Source organism: Cydia strobilella, chromosome Z (genome assembly GCF_947568885.1).
Source record: "Cydia strobilella chromosome Z, ilCydStro3.1, whole genome shotgun sequence".
Classification (NCBI taxonomy): domain Eukaryota; kingdom Metazoa; phylum Arthropoda; class Insecta; order Lepidoptera; family Tortricidae; genus Cydia; species Cydia strobilella.
Genome location: NC_086068.1, coordinates 22925858 through 22947749, shown reverse-complemented (window position 1 = coordinate 22947749; position 21892 = coordinate 22925858). Strand labels below are relative to the sequence as shown.

Sequence of the window (21892 nt, the reverse complement as noted above, 5' to 3'; positions counted from 1 at the left end):
ATAAAAAAAAGTTTTAATTTTATTTTACAATCACTACTTTATTATTAGTACATTACGATACAAGTGCGAAAAGTAGGAAATTGGCAACGAGTGGCGATAAATTGAAACACGACCGAAGGAAGTGTTTTAATCGACATGAGTTGCGAATTACCTTTTCGCACGTGTATTGTACAACGTTTTTCTCAAACATGCTATGTAATATTGATATTACGTTCTTTATATTAGGCTGGGAAGTATCACGACTCCGGCGCGGCTAGACGAGGGGCCTGTAATGAAATTTCATACAAAGTTGCAGGCCTAGGCCGGGAAGTGGCTCTTTTTTAATTTCCATTTCACATATATTTGTGACACAACATCATGGCATTCAGCCAAAAAAAAACTATAACCAATATTTGCTTATGGTTCGGAATGACATTCTGCCAATACAACTTAAAAAAAACAATAAACGATAATTAATATATTTTGCAGTTTTAATTGTATCGAATTTACAAAAAATATATAAATAAAACATTATTAACAAATTCCAATAATATTGAATTGCAAATTTACCTACAAATACAGATTTAAAATATAGTTGGTCAAACCAGTTTGTCAGTAAATAAGAACAAAAAAACTATACTCATCCTTTTCTTTTGGGTGTTAGTACCAGTGTAAGACAAAGATAGTATGATTATCTCTGTCTATGTTTGAAATGAGACAGTCCTTTGACAAAATATATTTCATTTAAATATTAGCGGTAAAAATGTCTACTCAAACACGCGTTGGTGTTTCTTTAATCGTTTTGGAGGTAAAGTTGAACATTTTTCATTGTGTATCTGTAATTCTATTTTATTGGATTTATTGTGCGTTGTTTATTGTGTTATTTAATATGAGTTCCGACGAAAATATTAAATGAATACCTGTTAATTATACTCCATGTTTAAGGCAACGATGTATGTGAAGCATAATATCAACATAAAAAACTACGTAATCTTAGTTATGTGGCTAAAACTACAGTCAGAAGGATGCAAGGCGAAAAATCAAAGATACATAAATATACCTTTGAACATTTGTGTAATAAATAGATTAACTACATGTGTAAAATATACGACACGTGTGATAAAGATAGGTAAAAGATAGGTAGATAGTTATATTTTGTGCCTAGTTTACTTTTAGTTTCTTTAGAATTAAAACTTTGATTTCGTGGAGATTTCTTTATTTATTTCATTGCATGTTTGAGAAAAGCACTATACATACATCGGCGTGAAAAGGGGTTGTCGGCCTCATAACTATCCGGCCTCACTACGTTCGGCCGTATATATATTCGGCCGGCAACCCCTTACTTCCCGGCCTCTGTAGTAATGTACTATTACAGTACATAATTATGGCCCTTTACATTTTCGACATATGCACGTATTGTACTAATTACCGCACTAGGGCGGTAACGTATATGTAGCGTATGTAACGTATATGTAACGTGTATGTATGTACTAAAAAGTATTTTACAGTACACATGGTGCAACTTTCTCGCCCTAGTGCGTAAAGAGCACTTTTCGTGCATATGTCGAAAGTTTAAAGGGCCATATGTACTGTAAAACGTTGTACGATACACGTGCGATTAGGTAATTCGCAACTCCCTGCGGTCGTGTTTTAATTTATCGCCACCCGTTTCGAATTTTCTCTTTTCCGCTCTTGTATCGTAAATAACTATTTCAAACTGAAAGGGTACGATGATAGATGTCAATTCAATATAATTTTGCAACATGCGGCATTTTTGGGTTATAAATTGTATGGAGATGAAATCTATCATCGTACCCTTCCAGTTTGAAAAATACTACAGTAAGGGATTGCTTTACTTGTAGAAATATATTTAGCGCTTTAAAAAAAACTGATACCTGACACTTACAAACCTGGACTTCCTTGGGCTAGTGCTACTAAGAATCGTCAGTATTCTCCATCCTAATCCTAACATAAAAAGATATTCTAAAATATCGATTCCATCACGTCATGTTTTAGTATCAACAAATTTTCCCAGTTTGCGTGACGTAGTACAAAGTAAAACTTCTATACAAACATATTTGGGACATGTTTTATATATTAGCATCAGGATTCAATATAAATATGCTAGTTATTCTGAGTTGGAAGAACCCAAAAAGGTGAGATTTGTGAAAGTCAGGTTTTCAATATATGTGGCGTTTTCAACCAAACGGGTACCTACTTATTGTTGTCAATAAGACGCTATTTCCATAAAGCTTCAAAATGAAATCAACCTAATCGACAACCGACAAAGTGGTACGTTTTAGTTCAAAACGTCACATATTTTTATAAAACGTTAATAAACTAATTTATTAATAATACTGAATATCTGGGAGACCGAGCTTTGCTCGGAAAACATAAGTAAAAACTCAAAAATGCTCGTTTTCCCAGAGATAAGAACCTAGGTAGATCGAACCCCTTACAGCAAATTTCATCGAAATCGTTAGAGCCGTTTCCGATATCATTGAAATATATTTCGGTTATATCGGAATCGGACAAGAATTTGAAGAAGAAAAGGTATAAGAAAGATAACACAAAAAGGACAAAAAAAGTACCCCTGTCGTACCAGTCTCGAACCCGAATCCTCTTGCACGTATGTCCACGAACATACCGCAACGCCATTGCAGCATACTTACACTGCATGAAATTGTCTACTACAAGCATCACGGAAACACTGTTTGCATGTGTGATAATAGTAGGAAATAGCATGACAGAAACACTGTCGACATTAAAGGTGGTTTTTGCACAATGAAGTATTCAATGTTTATTATAATAGTTCAATATTTATGTAAAGAGTGCGCTAAACATACTTTTTCTACTCGTCGAGTATAATCTGTGTATAACAACTTCACATGCAACACTACAACCTTACTCTTTTCAACGTTGGATAGTCTATGGCACTTCCGACTCAAGCATAAGAATTTTATCGATACGGTTTAGTCAATTATATAATTTTTGAAAATAGAACTTTATACATTTCGAGGAGACTCGATTCAATGCATCTGCTTTGTGATTGGTTGGCCAACAAAAACATTTTATTTTATGTTGTAGTAAAAACAATTGCTTCATAAGTCAGAAACACGCATGTGACACCCTTCATATAGCAACATCCATACCCTACGAAAACCACTTAGCGTTGCTTGTTAGTCTCCATAGGCTACGGTGGTCAAAATCGAGAAAAAAACTGTCTTAAAATTGAATTTAGCAAGGAGCAGGTACCAGGGCCTCATGAGTTACGAGGTGTCGTTGACCAACCCGCCGGGGGCGCCGGGCCCGGCGGCCGGGGCGCGTACGAGTATGAAGGTATCGCGGGCTGCGGCAGCTCGCGTATCTTAGCTGTATACTTTTGGTTTGTTTACCTATATGATTCTACTAGTTGAAAGTATTATTTTTTTGTCTCGTAGAAAAAGTATTGTATACAATAGTGATATAATCAAGCTTTTCAATCTCGTACCTTAACTTAAGCAACTCAGCAAGCTTCGTTGCTTAAACACGGTACTCGACTGAAAAGCTCTCTATTATATCACAATTGTATAAAATACTATTTAAGTATACAGATACCAACACTATTCCGCAAAAAAAAACCTGAAAATTTGCGAAAGTGATGCCAACTAGCGGGGTTTAAGCTTTGGGTAACCTAGTCGAACCACCTTAATCGGTTCTACAAAACGGCTTGTCGTTCTGTCGATGAAATTTACAGTATATTAGCTTACGAAGACGGAAAGTGAATTTTGCTACGTTTTATTCCTGGGTAAATTCGTTAATCATTTTAAACGTAGATTGAGAGCAGTTCATCATAATATCTGGTCCTTGACTGAAATGGATTATTAATTATGTTATTTTATTCATTCACTCGTATGAGTGAATGGACCGTAGACCGTATGGTCTTCTATGTTAATCTATCCAATAAAGCAGGCATCTAAATATTCAGTTCCCTGTAGGAACAATGCCGATACGATCACTTAGGGTCAGTTGCACCAAATCGTCTGTCACCGTTAAAGCGTTCGCTAAACATTTTTGTATGTGAAGTGTCATAGTCATAGATCAACAGGTCTGTGTGACATTGATCAGTCCGTCAATTATGGTTTTTTTTTACTACGTCTGTGGCAAACAAGCATACGGCCCGCCTGATGTTATGCAGTCTCCATAGCCTATGTACGCCTGCAACTCCAGAGGAGCTACATGCGCGTTGCCGATCCTAACACTCCTCTCCCTCTAGCTCTGGCACCCTTACTCACCGGCAGGAACACAACACTATTAGTAGGGACTAGTGTTATTTGGCTGCAGTTTTCTGTAAGGTGTACCTCCCCAGTTGGGCTCTGCTCTAGATCTGGAATGACATCCGCTGTCCTGTGCCCTACCACACAAAGCGAGATGTCATTCACAGTGCCCATACCTCTCTTTTGGACGTAGTTTAAGGTTGGTGCAACTGGGCCTAATTTCTCCCTCTTACTACGCGCTCGGTTATGATACAATATAAAGTATAGTTAGAATTGTTAAGGTGTCTGAATGTACCTGCTGTTGACTAACATTCCAACCCCTAATGAATACAAGTATAGATAGCTATAGTTGGTCAAACCAAATTGTCAGTAAATATTATTATTATTATTACGTGCCTATTGTGTCCCACTGCTGGGCCTCCCCCCTCTTCTTCCACTCCTCCCGGTTTTGAGCTACATCTGGCCAGTCACTCAAACAGGAGTCCAAGTTATCCCGCCATCGCCGACGAGGTCTGCCGGATCCCCGGTTTGACTCATGGGGCACCCACTCTGTGGTTATTATGGCCCACATGTCATAAAAAACACAAAATCAAAACAGTCAGTAAATAAGAACAAAAAAAACTATACTCATCCTTTTCTTTTGGGTGGTACTACTAGTGTAAGACAAATATAGTATGATTTTCTCTGACGAGGCATACATGTGCGTTTTGTTTATGAGGTGGTAGAGCAAGGGCAGGAGTTGGCGGGCGGCATCGCGGAGGCGGCGGACGCGATGGGAGCGAGCGGCGCGGAGGGCTTGGAGCCTGCTCCGCTGGACGCGCAGGCGCGCGTGCAGCTGCTGCTGGAGTTCCTGCACGACCGGCAGCTCGACCTGGAGGAGCTCGCCGAGGAGCGCCGCGCGCGCTTCGAACAGTGCGTCCAGCTGGGTCAGTCTTCCCTACCTTTTTCTCATACGACCACAATTTTTAACCGACTTCAAGATTTCAAAGCCTCCTCAATTCGGTTTTTTTTTTTTTTTTTTTTTTTTTTTTTTTAATGTTTGTTACTCCATAACTCCGTCATTTCTGGACCGATTTTGAAAATTCTTTTTTAGATTGTAAGTATACACATACAGATTGGTCCCGTTTTTGTCAAAAAGCAGTTCTGATGATGGAATCCATGAGGAATCGAGGGAACTCCTCAAACGTTAAAGGCATACATATTGTGATTTTAGTATTTTCATCAACAAATCAAGCACTTACATTTAAAAAAGTGACATTTGATGAAGTGGAACTGCTGATGATGATCAGAACGGAACTCTTCAATGATGCATAGTTCACGTTTGGCGATTTGTCCTCTTCGTTATGTTTGTTAAGCAAGTTAGGTTTTGAAGACACATTTTTGTCAAGCTCGAGTTCTGATGATGGGATCCATGAGGAATCGAGGGAACTCCTCAAATGTGAAAGGCATACATATAGTGATTTTTGTATTTTTATAAATAAATCCAGCACTTCCATTTTAAAAAGGGACATTTGATGAAGTGGAACTGCTGATGATGATCAGAATGGAACTCTTCAATGACACATAGTTCACGTTTGGCGATTTGTTCTTTTCCTTATGGACCCAGACCTAAACTTGGACCCGGACACGGACCCGGACCCGGGTCTGAACATGGACCCCAACTCGGACCCGGACCTGGACCAAACTCTGACCCAACTTGGACCCGGACAGCCGGACACGGACCCGGACTCTGATCCGGACCCGGAAATGCTACTAGAAAAGTGGGTTAGGTGGGTGGTTGGGTTTTGAACTGCGATTCTCACAGAACAGAACTGCTATTGCTATTGCTATATAGCTGTGACCCTTACAGAAACGAAATGCTATCAGAAAAGTAGGTTAGGTTAGAACTGCGACCCTTACAGAAACGAAATGCTACTAGAAAAGTGGGTGGTTTTACCTCCTTTTCTACATTATTAGGCAAAAGATGCTGTCTTTTTCATTTCATTGTCTGGAATCTAAGAGTGCACCATCAACAATAAGTGAACTTTCAGCGGCATCCCCCATTGAAGTCGGTTTTTTTTTCTTAAAAATTATTATAAAACACGTCACAAAAGGCGGTCTTAATACTATAAACACACCATCGCAGCGCTATAATGACATTAAACTATTATGACGATGCCTCACAAAGATGCCGTTGGATTATTCTTTTAAATTAATGTTGAAGAGGTAGTATATGTTGAGTTTGCATCTCATATGGTTTGTTTGTTTAAACTATAAAGTATTATTCCATACATTTACTTATTTATTTTTTATGAAGCACAAAACGTCTGCAAGCGTTACTCCAAAAATTTATTTTTGTTAAGCTTAATTCTTACAGGTAGTTGTGCAGCACAACTACACAAGGCGTCTACTTAAGGCGTTGAGGGAAGAAATAGAAAAATTCGCACACATCTGGTAGGCCTCCGTAGCTCAGTTGGCAGAAGCAATTGGACCGGTGTTCCAATGGTCGTAGGTTCGAGTCCTGCCGTAGGTCTAAAATTTTCCATATTTTCTTTAATTTAAAAATTTACTTATTTGTTTGCAAATGACCGTTGCATATTTTTTTCTATGATCTATGAGCAGGACTTAATAGTTAAAACACAAACTGTAGTGTGTACGAGACACGAATTTAGGGTTCATCCATTAGTTACGTCACACGATTTTTGAGGTTTTTTGACCCCTCCCCCCTCCTTGTCGCACTTGGTCACATTTGGCAAACCCCTCCTCCCCTGGTGTGACGTCATATTTTTTCAATAAAATCTGCAATTCGGCAAATCGAATTAAGTATTATTAATATTTTATCAAAATATTTTTGACAAAAGAAATATTAGTAATTTTATAATCCAAAACTGATTAGGAAAGAAAATTAAACGATTAAAAACGATAATCGTTCCAAAAACTTGTTATTATTTAACTGTACAGCGAATAAAATAATTGAAATAAGTTAATGTGAAGTCACAAAGTTTGTGACCCCCTCCCCCTTGTCACAACATGTCACATTTTCTTGACCCCCCCCCCCCCCCCCCTAAACGTGTGATGTAATTAATGAATGACCCCTTAATAAACTAGTGGATATGAAATGACAGCTTTTTAGTATAAAAACCAGTGTCGCCAAACTCACATTCATAGTTAATTGCAACACAGCATACATTAACAGCAACTTGCCATTCCAATAGGGTTTTACCGGTGAACATTTTTTAGAATGAATATCAACTATAGGTAACATATAACACGGTCTAAAATATAACGTCAAAGTTATGAAACATAATCTGGTCTTTAATTATTTCACAAAAGCTCGCCTAACACTAAGGGGTCGTCAAGAAATCAATATTTGGCCTATTTTTGACTCCCCCTCCTCCTTGGTGATATTTGCTGATTTTAAAGCAACCTCCCCCCCCCCTAATTATAATGCGGGTACCTACCCTTAGCCCTTAGACGCTAAGCAAGTCTAATGTCATATTCATTCGATTTTGATAGCAATGGCGGATGATTGAGGAAAAACGTCTCATAGCTCCCGCAAATTGTGAGTATCTATTTTTCCCGCTTTGAAGAAAAATTACACGTGATATCTTCTCTGATCCCCCCCTCCCCCATCGTATTTTATATTTTTATTATATTTTTCTCACCGATCTCACCCCCCGTAAACGATCACATGATTTCTGGACGACCCCTAATCTAATGCAGCTACTCAGCACTAGATGGCGCTTTAATAAACTTATTTTTTTAATTAAAATCGCTTGTCATACGCGAGTGAAGGGCTAAAAAAACCGGTATAAGTAAGCTCTCCGATTACGCATATTTTGTTACGGAGCTTACGGTCACGTTGCACTGGTGAGTCCGAGATATCTACACGCCTACGAGTAGCCAGCTGTTGAGAACTGACTGACACACCAATGACGGCAGTGACGTCCGAAACCAAAAGGTTATATGTGACTGTAAGCTTCCCATCATGATAAGACTATTTGGCATTCGCCGTATCATTTGAGTAGCGTAAGTTATTTTACATTTAGGATATCGAATATTCTAGACAAATATAAAGAATCATGACAAAAGAGTATGAACTCTAGGTTCTTAGTAATAAAATAGAATTTTATTAACGTATTACGTTACGTAAATAATGCAACACAAGCTGTATTTTTGTGTTTATCAGGTTACATTCTAAAATAATATTTTCTGGTTATAGAAAATACCTCCGCGTGAAAGATTTATACAATACGGCATTTTAAATTTAATAAAGAATATTTTGTTACATAAACATACGTGTCACATAAACGTCATCTAAGTATGTAGTTAAACTACTGATCATAGTCAATAGTTAATATATTCTTTATTTAAATAGGCCTAGCAACAAGCACTTTTAAATTGTCAAGTTTTAAATATTACTTTAATCTAAATATCAGAGCAATTTATTGATACAGTTATTATTACCCATTCTTAAAAACAGTCTGTGCATAAAGTGAGTCGACCACGACAATAAATACAATACATGGGAACGCCCACTTGCCATATCCATCCTACTCCGTGGTACGAGACTTATGGAACTAACAGATATTTGTTTCCATACAAAAAAAAAATGTTTCAGCACTCCCCTCCTAAGGGAAATTTTTATAGGAACTGCGGCTCAAAAATTTTGTTTTGACCTCTAGTATGCGTGTGCCAAACGGCTAACCTGTACATCGATTTGCGGTTTTTCTTTGAATTTAGGGTCGAGCGGCTTCCACTATCGGCCAAAGTGGCCAAATGAATTGTAACACACTTTTCTTATCAAATAAATATGAATATGGATGTGTTCCGATATATTTGACCACTTTGGCCGTCATTGATATTGTTAGTACAGCCAGTATCAATAGTATGATCCTTCCCGCGGCCGGGGGGACGGACGGTGCGTAAATGCATTCGCCCACTCCGTGAACAAAAAAAAGTATCAATAGTATGAGATTACGCGTTAAAAGTATCTACCATTTTCTAATACCTTATTACCAATAAATTATGTCTATGTCTATTAGACAGTGGCGGATTTGCAGTGTTGGCTGCCCTAGGCGCCAGGCCTTGTAGTAACTACTAGCCGCCCCTTTCTCAGCACTCATCTCGCTTGCTGCCGCACCTAACACCCCTAACGTCTTGGCGCCCTAGGCCCGGGCCTACAACTGAACAGGTATATTTCTCTTTGTGAAAATTTTAGAGGGTGGCAGATACTTTTGGGGCGTTGTTCTATACCGTCTATACGTTAGTATTGATGCTGACTCTCTACGCTCTTACCTGTATGGTGTAGGTATTAAAAATTCGAATCATTATAACAAATAAAACCAACATATTAGTCTGAGTGAAGGACAATAGATAGTTTATCAATAGGTACTATAAATGTAACATTATGTCTACAATTTACTCGAATAGAACATACAAGGAAAATTCTTCCTAGCTACATTTTATTTCTAATGTTTTGTTTCATTTAAACTTTGTCCTTGTATAATAGCGGTATTTAATGTTTGTGTACAATTTATATCAATTAGTAATCACAACATCCTATCACACAGGTCAGTTCCAAAAAGATGCCACGCAGGTGGTGAGTTGGATCCGCAACGGGGAGGCGATGCTGGCGGCTTCGTTCTCGATTCCCGGGACGCTGGCGGAGGCGGAGCAGCTCAAACGGGAGCACGACCAGTTCCAAGTGGCCGTGGAGAAGACGCACGCGAGCGCGGTGCAAGTTAAATACAGGGCTGATGCTTTGCGCGCCGCCAACCACTATGACCCACATACTATCAGGTAATTTCATCTCACTGGCTTACTATGTATATTATTACATCAGATTCAGGTGCCGTTAAAATATGCTTTTGTTTAATTTAAAGTTACATACTCACTTGAAGCGGATGCGACGCGGTGCAGCGGCTTTATCGTTGCTGGATTTTGTGTAAATTCGTTGGCATAGAGAACTGGGCTGAAATCGTGCTGTCTATATTCTTTGTCATAACAATTGAAATATTACAACGCTACGCAAAAGCATCCAAATGTTAATATTATAATATGTGATTGTTATAGAGAAATTTCAGAAGAAGTAACTGAGCGCTGGCAGCGCCTGGTGACTTGTGCGGAGGAAAGACACAAGCTTGTCACGGCGTCGCTCAATTTCTACAAAACCGCTGAGCAAGTGTGCTCGGTATTGGACTCGCTGGAACGAGAGTACCGCAGGGATGAAGACTGGTGCGGGTCCGCCGCCGTTCCTTCCACTGACGAGCTCACGCAGTCTCAGGCTGTTGATAAGGCGGCACAGGTTAGCTTTGTACCACCTAAAATACAACGTTCTATCTACTGTCAAATATTTCTTATTCATACAATAAAGTGTTTACTTACCTACTTTTCAACAATATCATACCTAAAAACGTTAATCTAGCCATATTTAAAACTTAAATATCAACATTATTAAGATCTGTCTGAGTATTTACGATAATCCAAGTACTCGCAGAATAGTGTTAAATAAACTTTTTATTTCAAGTTGTAATGCTTAGGAGCAGGTACTGAAAAGGTACCTTTAAAAACGGAACTACAAATACATACATTTCGCGTGAAATAATGCAAGATTTTATAGGTCCACCCGCCAAGATGGCGGGACCTTTTTAACCTATTTAGGGTTCCGTACCCAAAGGATAAAAACGGGACCCTATTACTAAGACTTCGCTTTCTGTCTGTCTGTCTGTCCGTCTGTCACCAGGCTGTATCTCATGAACCGTGATAGCTAGACAGTTGAAATTTTCACAGATGATGTATTTCGGTTGCCGCTATAACAACAAATACTAAAAAAAGAATAAAATAACTATTTAAATGCAGTTATTTTTGCGTAATGGTACGGAACCCTTCGTGCGCGAGTTCTACTCGCATTTGGCCGGTTTTTTTGTTAAATATCTCGTTTTAGGTATAAATATACCGATTTCTACTAATCGTTCACAGTGGTACACTGAAAGTACACTAAAATTATTACAATAACATACATACATTTCGCGTGAAATAATTCAAGATTTCATAGGTCCACCCGCCAACCTGACGTCAGGATGGCGGGTGGACCTTGTTTTGTGCCTAGCTCGTTTTAGGGATAGATATACTGATTTCTAAACACTGCATACTTTTAGTGCGGTATAATGCAAGATTTCATAGGTCCACCCGCCATCCTGACGCTAGAATGGCGGGTGGACCTTTTTGTTCAATATCTCGTTTTAGAGAGAAGTACACTGTTTTTTATTAAAGGTACACTGAGGTACACTGAAGGTACAATATGTTTTTAAATATTTCGTTGAAATCGCCGAGGTCCACCCGCCATCCTGACACTCACGAAATGTATACGCAGTGATAAAAAATACCCGTGATCGTGATTATAATATTGCCTGCCGGGCTAGCACATGATTGGCGCGAGAGTATCTCGCCGCGACATAGACTACCGTGATACAGTGATACAGTACTTTATTGGTAAAAGAAACATATACAATTACACGTCATTTCATTACTTAATTACTATTTACATTTATATATACAATTTATAATAATAACATTCAGATCCACTGATAATCACGATTCTCAGTTATGAGGGAGCGACCACAGAAGGAGATAATAATAACATTGTTGCTATTGTCATATAGGTACCGGCTTTGGGTCAATGATCCTACCGTATACTTGCGAATTCATCTATGCTGTAATAAGCTTTATCTAAAAGTAACAGTTTAAGTTTGTTTTTAAATATTGCATCAGTTTTTGAGTATTGTATCTCGTTTGGTATTGCATTATATAAGTTTGGCCCCATGATACTGAGTGACCGTCGTGATTTGGCAAGTCGGCGTCTAGGAGCAAGTAGCCTGGGTCGCCTGCGCATTTGAGACCCACGGGCTTGAGTGCTATATTTATACATGGTGATGTTGGATCTTACATACATGCATGCTGTGAGTATATATATGCATGGTAAAGTAAGTATTTTGTGTTTTTTAAACAAACTCTGTGCTGGGTAGTCTACGGGTTTTCCATCGATTATACGCAGGGCGAGTTCGTTTAGGAGGTGCAAGCGCGCACTGCTTGCCCTTAGAGCTGGTCAAAGACGCCTAGTCTTACTAAGATGGCATATAGTCGAGAAATTCGGACGGGCACCGCCGTGGCGGGGTGGCCTAGGGGTTCATGGCGTTAGCCGCGATAGCTAAAGACGCCGGTTCGAATCCGGCCTTCACCACTGGAGGGCTTCGTCACTTTTTCTTTAATATATGACATCTATTACAGTTTTTAATTTATATATAGTAGTGTGACTACTTAAAAAAACACAAATCAAAAATATTTAATAAAATAATTTGATTTGTTCCCAAACTTGTTTATGAATGTTATTTCTTTGTATTTTTACAGTGTCATTGACCCAAACTTTGTAGGTTTTTTTTAACTGGATGATACCTAATTGGGAAATCAACATCGAAATAATGCTTCAAAACATTTATGATAGATTTCATCTTTTCACCTGGGCAGCTATTTTTACTTAGGATGTCATCCCAATTTTGGAAATCAAGACTTCGCGTGAAGTCCTGTTTGTTACAAACTGAGAACTTTCGCTTTAATACATGGCAATTCGATTGGATTCGGTTATTAATATTAATACTAATAATTAAAGACAAGTGATCAGACAAATACATTTCATTACACATTATTTTATTTATGTCAGACTTAATTATATTGGAATAAGCATGGTCAATACATTTTCTAGACGTCTCGGTAGTTCTAGTCGGTTTGTTTATAAGATTTCTGAATCCACAGGTTTTAATAGTATCTAGTAACTGTTTAGTAATGTTACAAATAGTCAATATGTCAATATTAATGTCACCTACTATGATTACATTATTATTTTTAATAAAAATAAAATTTAACAATAGATATAACTTATTTAAGAACATCATGATGTCACCACTAGGTGGTCTTTATATACATATAATAATTAGGTCAAGGCCGATACACTCAACTGCACATGCCTCAAAATGCATTTCTACGGAGAGGTCAGTCACTTCCCGGCGTTCCAAGGTCAGTATGTCAGTGGCAGTATATATGCAGACTCCTCCACCCATCCTCGAGGGTCGGCAGTAGTGGGCACGGAGCTGATAATTAAGTATATTTACCGAGGATGTTTGGCTCGTCTCGAGCCAATGCTCAGATAGGCACAATACGTCGATCTTTTCTTGGAGCTGGAGTTCGCTTTCTAACCTGCAGGTTTTATTGGCCAATCTATTTATGTTTGGGTGCAATACATTCACTCGCTTTTTGCTAGCGTCCGATTTGGCCAGTGGTATCTTCGTCGGTGGGAGACTGGGTCTCCCTGGAGCGGAGAAAGGGCCGCCATTCAGAAATGCTGGTGTTTATAGGCCAGACAGACGACGAAAGGAAACTATCGTAGACTGCAACTGGGATACCAATTTTGAACGAGTTATAACTGTCTCGTTTTGATTGTATTTGTTCTACCTTATACTGGGCCCCGTAATAAATTAGGGGTTACTGTAGAACTAGCCTTTAAATCCATAGTCTCATTCGGCGGTTTATCTTTTATTTCGTTTACAGTCTTGTGATTATCGTTCGTCGCAATGTTTACAGCGGCCATTGTTTGCTGCGGGTCATGTTTCGCTATTTGGTCGTTGCGCTTCGTCCGTATGGGCAGTTTAGCCTGCGCGGCTATCCGCTGTCTCGTTTGCACAGCTGCTGGTCCCTGCGCTCGCGGTGGTGCATGTGTGGGAGCAGGAGCGGGACGGCTGGTCGGTGTTGACGCATTACTCGTCGTTATCGGGGTTGACGGCGCAGACGCAATGATGGAATCACTTTTTTTGGTTAGAAAAAGGATTTTATTTTACTCATTTCACTGTTTAAATGGTCTATTTTTTTATGTAAGTCACGAATTTTTAGTTCTAAGGGTTTAAGTGCACTAGCAATTAATGTTTTTAGCATTTCACAGTCGATTTTCGACATTTTAACACGCGTTATAATAATAAGTAGCGTATGTGGTGCTGATTCTACCGCCCGCCCTACTACCCGTCCCCTTTTAAATTATACAGTTAGCAAAAGACGACTGTCGCGTCAATCATGTGCTCGGCCTACTGTACTGTGATTATAACTTAGTAGGGTAGGGTAGGAAACAGTGGCTCAGCTCGTACAGTGGCTCAGTCGCCCCAATATCGCCTCTATCGTGTTGGAATTAGGTTGAGTGAGCCACTGTACCCGGTTATTTTTTCCGAGCCACTGTTTCCCACCCTACCCTACATACATCTTCCTCGCGTTGTCCCGGCTTTTTGCCACGGCTCATGGGAGCCTGGGGTCCGCTTGGCAACTAATCCCGAGAATTGGCGTAGGCACCAGTGTTACTAAAGCAACTGCCGATTATTGCGATTAGTCCGGTTTCCTCACGATTTTTCCTTCACCGAAAAGCGGCTAGTAAATATCAAATGATATTTCGCACATACGTTCCGAAAAACTCATTCGTACGAGCCGGGGTTCGAACCCGCGACCTCCGGATTGAAAGTCGCACGCTCTTACACCACTAGTCTTTTGGAGTACAAGCTTTAATGACAAAGCTGTGTAATTTTGCTTGTAGGTGGCAGCCCTAATAGTGAAGCACGGCGAGCAGAAGGAGGCGTTCTTGAAGGCGTGCACGCTGGCGCGGCGCACCGCCGAGACGTTCCTCAAATACGCGGCGCGCTCGGCGCAGGTGCACGGCCAGACCGCCGCCGCCAGCAAGGCGCATCACGACCAGACCAGAGCTATTCTCGACACGTTGCTCTCGCAGGAGAATAAGGTGCGGCGGCGTCTGCCTGTAGTAGTCCATACATTATTAGGGTTACAGTACCTACCTACTATACTCTAATAGTGAGCACGGCGACCAAAAAGATGCTTTAATTTGATGTCATTTTAAAATCGTTATTGATATTTAAAATGAGAACTTATTAATTATGCAATAGAAACATTTACACAAATAAGAAATTTGTTCTAACAAAACAGTTTATCTTTATGCTGGTCGTAAATTGCGGTTTTTGAACGCATCATATGAAGTGGCTAGAGTTGGAGGGCGCAATAATAACACGAAACACTCGGGTAGTTACTGATATTAGAAGAACCCTACTCTTGGTTCAGCAGAGATGTGGAGCAGATAGTTAAAACGCTAGTTTACGTGTGGAACAATATATTACAAGTTATTGACATATCATTAGACATCAGTACTTGTCGTAATAAGTTTACTATGTATTGTGCCAGTAGCACACATATGCAACCTCCAATAACTGAATGCTAATTGGAAAAACTTGTGGGTTTTATACTAGTGTACACGAGTGATGACCTTTAATATCTAAGTGGCATTTACAATAATAGGTTAATAGCAAGGTTACGGATTAATTACTCTAGGTATATCAGTTTTATTACCTTGTAAGTTGATACTTAGTTAAATATCAATTATGAATACCAACAGATGTTGCTGCTACTTAACAAGGTTGCTACGTCATACCACAGAATAAGTAATAGTACTACCGTACAGAAAGGACACTTCCTACGAACCCGAAGTTTGACTGCGATTCAGTCGAATCCTGCTGTCCCTTTTTACACACTTTTGTTTAGCTTCACTGCGTACATACTCACCTACCTTATATATATATATATATATAAGGTTAATATATATATATTAACTAAAATTTGAACCACTTCCCGGTATCTGATTCAGTTGAAATTTGGAGTACTATCGTAATTCCGGTGACAATGCAATAATATTATATATAGCATATGGAGGTGTTCTGATGATAGCCGGCCGGTAGGTAGCCAAAGGAACTCCTCGATGGAAAAACACAAACACATCAAGTTTAGGCTCATTAGAAAGGTCTTAAGAAGTACTCGATAGACATGCAAACGAGAAGAAGTACAGTCAGCAATAAAAGTGTGTCACAAAAATTTTTTTTTAAAGTTACTTGTCAATGTATGGCACTATCCCTTTCGGCTATTTAGGGTTGTCAAAATTCAATCAATCAATCAAGCGAACGAAGCCGAGTTTGACCGAAAGGAGGAGTGTCCCCCCACTGGTCATACTTCAGTACACCACACATAGGGTTTATGATATGTGTGTAGATGGACTACTATAAAAGATGATATGTCATATGTCCGCAATCCTATTGGATTATCGAAAGTCTGAACGACAATTTGAACGGATTGTTTACAGAATTAAAATAAAAACATAAACATTGTTACTAAAATTGTGTCAGTTACGTTGTTGTTTAGAAAATGTAAATATCATTCCAAGTATGTGTAATGTATTTATAATACTCGTAGTAGTAGTAGTAAATCATTTTATTGTACAAAACAAAAATTGTTAACATGAAATTCATATAAATTTAGGTACAAAGGCGAGCTTATCCCTATAAGGGATCTCTTCCAGCTAACCTTAGAGTAAATGAGTGGAAAATTCGAATTAGTTCGTAGTAGTTACTCGTATATCTAAATGTAACCGTTGTACAAGGTTTCCACTGGCAGTCGGTGTTAGCTATTGTCATTGTGAGTGTCATCAGCGAATCCGCGCTGAAGCTTTTGTTCTGAGTTTGTGATGGTATCAGGCAGGCCGTTAGCCGGACAGTGTTCGCACATGTACCATGAGGCGCGACATCGTCGGAATAAACTTCATGTTTATTCGGGAGCTCCGTGCGATGTCTTATCTAATGTTGCTCGTTCAACCGGTAATAAACAGTGACCGATTTATGTTCCATTTTAATAATGCGTTTGTATTGAAATGTGGCGTTGATGCAGGTATTAGAACACTGGACGGTCCGGAAGAAGAGGCTCGAACAGTGCCAGCAATTTGCGCTGTTTGAGCGGTCAGCGCGCGCGGCCGTGGAATGGATCCGGGAGACGCAGGAGCGCTGCGGCGCGGCGGCGGCTGCGGCGGCGGCCGGCGTGGCGCGGGAGTCGCGCGAGCGGGTGCGCCTGTTGGCGCAGCTCGCCGACGGCCTCGTCGAGAAGGGCCACCCGCACGCCGTGCAGATCAAGGAGTGGGTGGCCGCAGTCGATGCCAGGTATCCTATTTTCTTCATATCCCTCAAATTCGTGAATTCAGCATTTACGAACAGGTATTGCCACTGTATATCTCACAGCTGAGTATTCTTCTATAAAATTTAAAAATGTATGTAGTTATAGTCGCAAACTAATACGACTTTGATGCTACTCTAGATTCTAACTAGACGCCCAGTTTGAAGTAGGAACTAATTTTAACACAGTTTTTGTACTTGGTCTTTGTCATTTTAATAAAACGTGAATAATAGGAAGTGTGATCCTATTATAACTTTTAAAGGCTGCGTAGCAGTCTATGCCTATTAACTTGTTGTTGATTAAAAAAAAATGAAATAACTCGTTACAGATATGCAGAATTTAGTGGAAGTATGGAGGGCGGCGAAAGCGAAGCGGAGAGCGACTCCGGCGTGGCGGCGTCGTTGGCGTCCTCGCATTCGGCCGACAGCGAGGCGCGCACCGCGCCGCCGCCCGCTAGCGCCGCCGACGACAAGCGCCGCAGCGCCCGCAGGAAAGAGTACGTGCACCTCTATATTACTCATCACACACAACATGCAATGCTAACGGGATTTTCAAGGATCATTTATCATTTATTGTGTGTCTACTGCGAACTGTACATATGTATTAGGAATAGTTTATCCTTTATAATTTCATTCATTTGATTGGTTTTATCGTATGATTACGATTGCTGGATTTTATTAATAGTTGATATTCGGTATTGTATGGCTGTGTGGGATTGATATTACTCTACGTTTTAAATATGGCAATAATATTATCAATTAGCAACATTGTGTTGTAAAAACTTTAGTACATGATATAGCTTGATGATGGGCGTAACTCATAGTTTTGGTTCCAGGTTTATAATGGCTGAGTTACTCCAGACTGAACGTGCTTATGTCAAAGATTTGGAAACATGTATTACTTGCTACCTGCGAGAAATGCGCACCGACCCTAATTCTGTGCCTCAGGCTTTGCAGGGAAAGGTAGATATAAACATATTCTTTAATAAATACCTTTATACGTAACATAGACATTATCATTAGTAATCAAATCACCATCATGCTAAAACGTGACGTTGGTCACATAAACATTAACTGAACTTATAATTTTAAAACTAACACGGAACTTAATCGCGTACAAACTTACGTTCGTGGTCACAGGCAGACTGGCGAGGAATTGTATCAACATCTTCTTGCTGCGCGGGTTTTGCGAACTACCCGCACTTGATCTTGATTATTAACTTGTACGCTAGGGTTGTCACCAGGGACCGGACAACCCTTTCCGCGATAAAACCCTTTCAATGGGCGACACTTAAACACGGCTAATACATTGAAAGACTTTCCCTTTTGAACTGCAAGCCCATTCATACCCTTACCTTTGATAACCCTTACCGAAAAGCTAACCAAAAATAAGGCTAGCTCTTAATAAGGGTTACCCTTATCTTTAAGCGCTTTTTATAAAGTTTTCCCTTTGCGTGAAAGAGACAGGATTAGTATATATCTACGGTAGTGTATGAAAAGGAAAGAAAATACGTGCCTAGTCAAAGAACGCCGCCGTCGCCGCCGACGATCGCTCGGATTCGAAGTAATGTGTGCTTTATGAACAAACGACTTAAATTAGCACGCTTATATGCTAAAAGGGAAGCCCTTGATAAGGCTAACCCTTATAAGCAATATGCAAGGTGTTGGTGAGCGGATGATAAGGGTTTTGTAAGGGTATTTGGGCTACCGATTACTCAAATGTGGTAGCTTTATATAAGGGTTTTTAAAACCAAAACAAAGGGTTTCGTCTGGCAAAGGGTATGGTGAGTTAAGCCTTATGCAATACCCTTATAAAACCCCGATAAGGGATAGCGGGCCGGTCCCTGGTTGTCACTTTGCCTACACACAACACTCACGACATCAGATGGTATGTGGTGGGATGTTTTTTCCCCCTTACATTTGCTAATCACTGGTGTCGTGTTTGTCTATACCTAGATATAGTGACAGTTGTTGCACTGTCTCGAGCACGCGGATGTGGGTAGTCAGTCCGATGACAGTTACGGTTACGAACGGACGTCTGCCGGACATTTGTGTGGAATCGAGCCAGTGAGAGTGTAATAGTGTGCTTTGGTGAGCACTACAAGTGGCGACGGGTAAAGGTTAGTGCAAAATCAATCATGCAACCCAAATTATTTTCCAATAACAAAAAAAAAGGAAATCTGAGAGCAAAAGGTAGTTAAGTAAGTACAACAGTTTTTAAAACCTTAAAGAGATAATCTACTTACAAGCTAGCTTGCCACGTAGATTAGGTAGGTAATTGAACCAGGATAACATAAACAACCGCGGCAGCGTAAGTACTTAGAGTTAAGTTTGCTGGGGCAGGTACTATTTATGTAGGTACTTTGTACCAGAATAAGATTGAACTATTGCTTTGAATCTTGTAAAAAGTTCATGCAGATAACACTGTCGGATATTTCTAGGATTAAAATAACGTACCACAGATGTAAAATCGTGCGATACATCTTATTTGATACCTAATAGATACTTAACTAAGTTGTGTTATTAATATTTCTACGTTACACGTTACATACTTAAAACTAAACTGATACTTATATATTAGGTAGGTAAAAGTGAGTAAAATATTCATTGTTGTGCACGAACAAATAAAAATAAAATGCACAATACAAGCTTGGGACTAGGTGACGGCAGGCGGTTTTGTCGCTGAGGGGCGCTCTCTTCCAGACAACCTTATGTATGTTATGTATGGTAGGTATAATATATATAAACAGGCTTATGCCTCGTTCCGACTGTCACCTGGTCCAAACATGCGAAATGGACAATTGGACATGGTGGACACATACATAGACAAATTTATATTACTGTGTAAAATGGGGTGACACGACATCTAATAGCTATAGATTAGAATGCGGGGTACGCCAGGGTGGACTTACTTCTCCGGACCTCTTTAACCTTTACGTCAATGACTTGATGGGGAGGTTGAGGGGCACTGGGGTCGGTTGTCACGTGGGTGACGTCTGTATGAACAGTCTCAGCTACGCTGACGACATGGTACTGCTCAGCCCCTCCATCAAGGGTCTTAGAAAGCTGGTTTCAGTCTGTGAAAATTATGCTAATTCTCACGGGCTGATTTACAATGTAGCTAAAACAGAACTCATGGTTTTTAAGGCTGGAAGGGGTCCGGATAACATACCAGAAGTCAAACTAAATCTCTCCATTGTGCGTGTTGTGCAGCGGTTCAAGTATCTTGGCCATATACTGACGGACGACATGAGGGACGACAGTGACATGGAACGAGAGAGAAGAGCGCTGGCTGTTCGTGGCAACATGATAGCCCGTAGGTTTGCCAGGTGTAGCAGGGGAGTCAAATGTACATTATTTAATGCATATTGTCTTTCTTTCTACACCTGTCAACTGTGGGTCAGGTACAGCAGGAAAACCTACAGCGCCATCCGTGTGCAGTATAATAATATATTCCGGACACTGATGGGGCTGCCGCGTTCCTGCAGTGCCTCCACCATGTTCGCGGAAGCCAGAATTCCTGACTTCTTCGCAGTGATACGCGCGCGCATTGCTTCCTTCTGGGAGGGTATGCGCCGCTCGCAAAACACCATTCTCATGTTGGTGTATCGCAACATTAGTTGCAATATGTTTAGGCACTGGCTTTCCGTGCACCAAAACGGGAACAAAAAATAGTGTAATTTATGCTATTTAAATTGTTCAACTTATTTTATTTTATTATTAAGTACTACTTCTTTTGGCGTTTTAACTTTTAAATTGTATCTTGATATGGGTGTACGAATGTACTTTTTGCCTGAAATAAAACGTTATTTATTTATTTATTTATTTATTTTATTTTATTTATTGCTAGGTGTAGGTACTTAGGTACCTATCTAGGTTATACAGTCAAATTCAAGAATTTGGTAAAAAAAGTTGTAACAGAATGAGAATGACAAGAGAATTAATCTACTAAAAAAATGTACTAATCATTGAGCGTAGGTATGCGTTTGGTGGGGGAAGAATGTGAGGCCCGCGTAGGTACAAAATTGGTAGGAGAATTGAGGACCAAATGTTTTACTAACACTGGGTTGTTGTTACGTGCTTAGTGTTATATAGCCTAGTTTTTATTTGTTTGAGTGGGCTTTGTCATATCTGGCAACAAAGTTAAAATCGAACCAGCGAGCGAGGAAAGCGAAGTTCTTTCATTCATCTTGGAACATGCCGCTGGCTGGGGGTGCGTCCCAGCATTTCGATGAGTTAAGCTGTCAGGAGATGGTTTGTAACGCAATGGCTTTAGTAAGTTTGTTCTAATTTAAATGAAATTGGGTAACTATATTGTTGAAGGCATTATATGTATTTTATTCATCATATTATGAGCAGGTTCGATTAATGGGTTATGGAACTACAAGAGCCTAGAAGGGCAAAAAGCTATTTGTGAGGGTTATTGCTATTCGGGTCATCTTTGCAAGCAAGTATGGTCGAGTTTGGTGTCAAATTAAAGTGCTCGTTTACACGTTTATTATATTAGATTTAGATTAAATTTATTTATTTCAGGATAAAAATTACACTATAAAATTGCATCAATGTCAAAATTATGCTTATCTTCTT

At 39.7% G+C, this 21892-nt stretch overlaps 1 protein-coding gene across 1 annotated transcript in view; it reads left to right on the top strand.

Moving 5' to 3' along the window:
* Positions 1-21892, top strand: part of LOC134754462 (triple functional domain protein) — a 364706-nt gene that overhangs the window by 94546 nt on the left and 248268 nt on the right. The window contains exons 15-21 of the mRNA XM_063690796.1: positions 4954-5161; positions 9788-10016; positions 10290-10521; positions 14842-15042; positions 17028-17293; positions 17635-17802; positions 18142-18268. Of these exons, the coding sequence (XP_063546866.1) occupies positions 4954-5161; positions 9788-10016; positions 10290-10521; positions 14842-15042; positions 17028-17293; positions 17635-17802; positions 18142-18268 (1431 nt within the window). The remainder of the gene's footprint in view (positions 1-4953; positions 5162-9787; positions 10017-10289; positions 10522-14841; positions 15043-17027; positions 17294-17634; positions 17803-18141; positions 18269-21892) is intronic.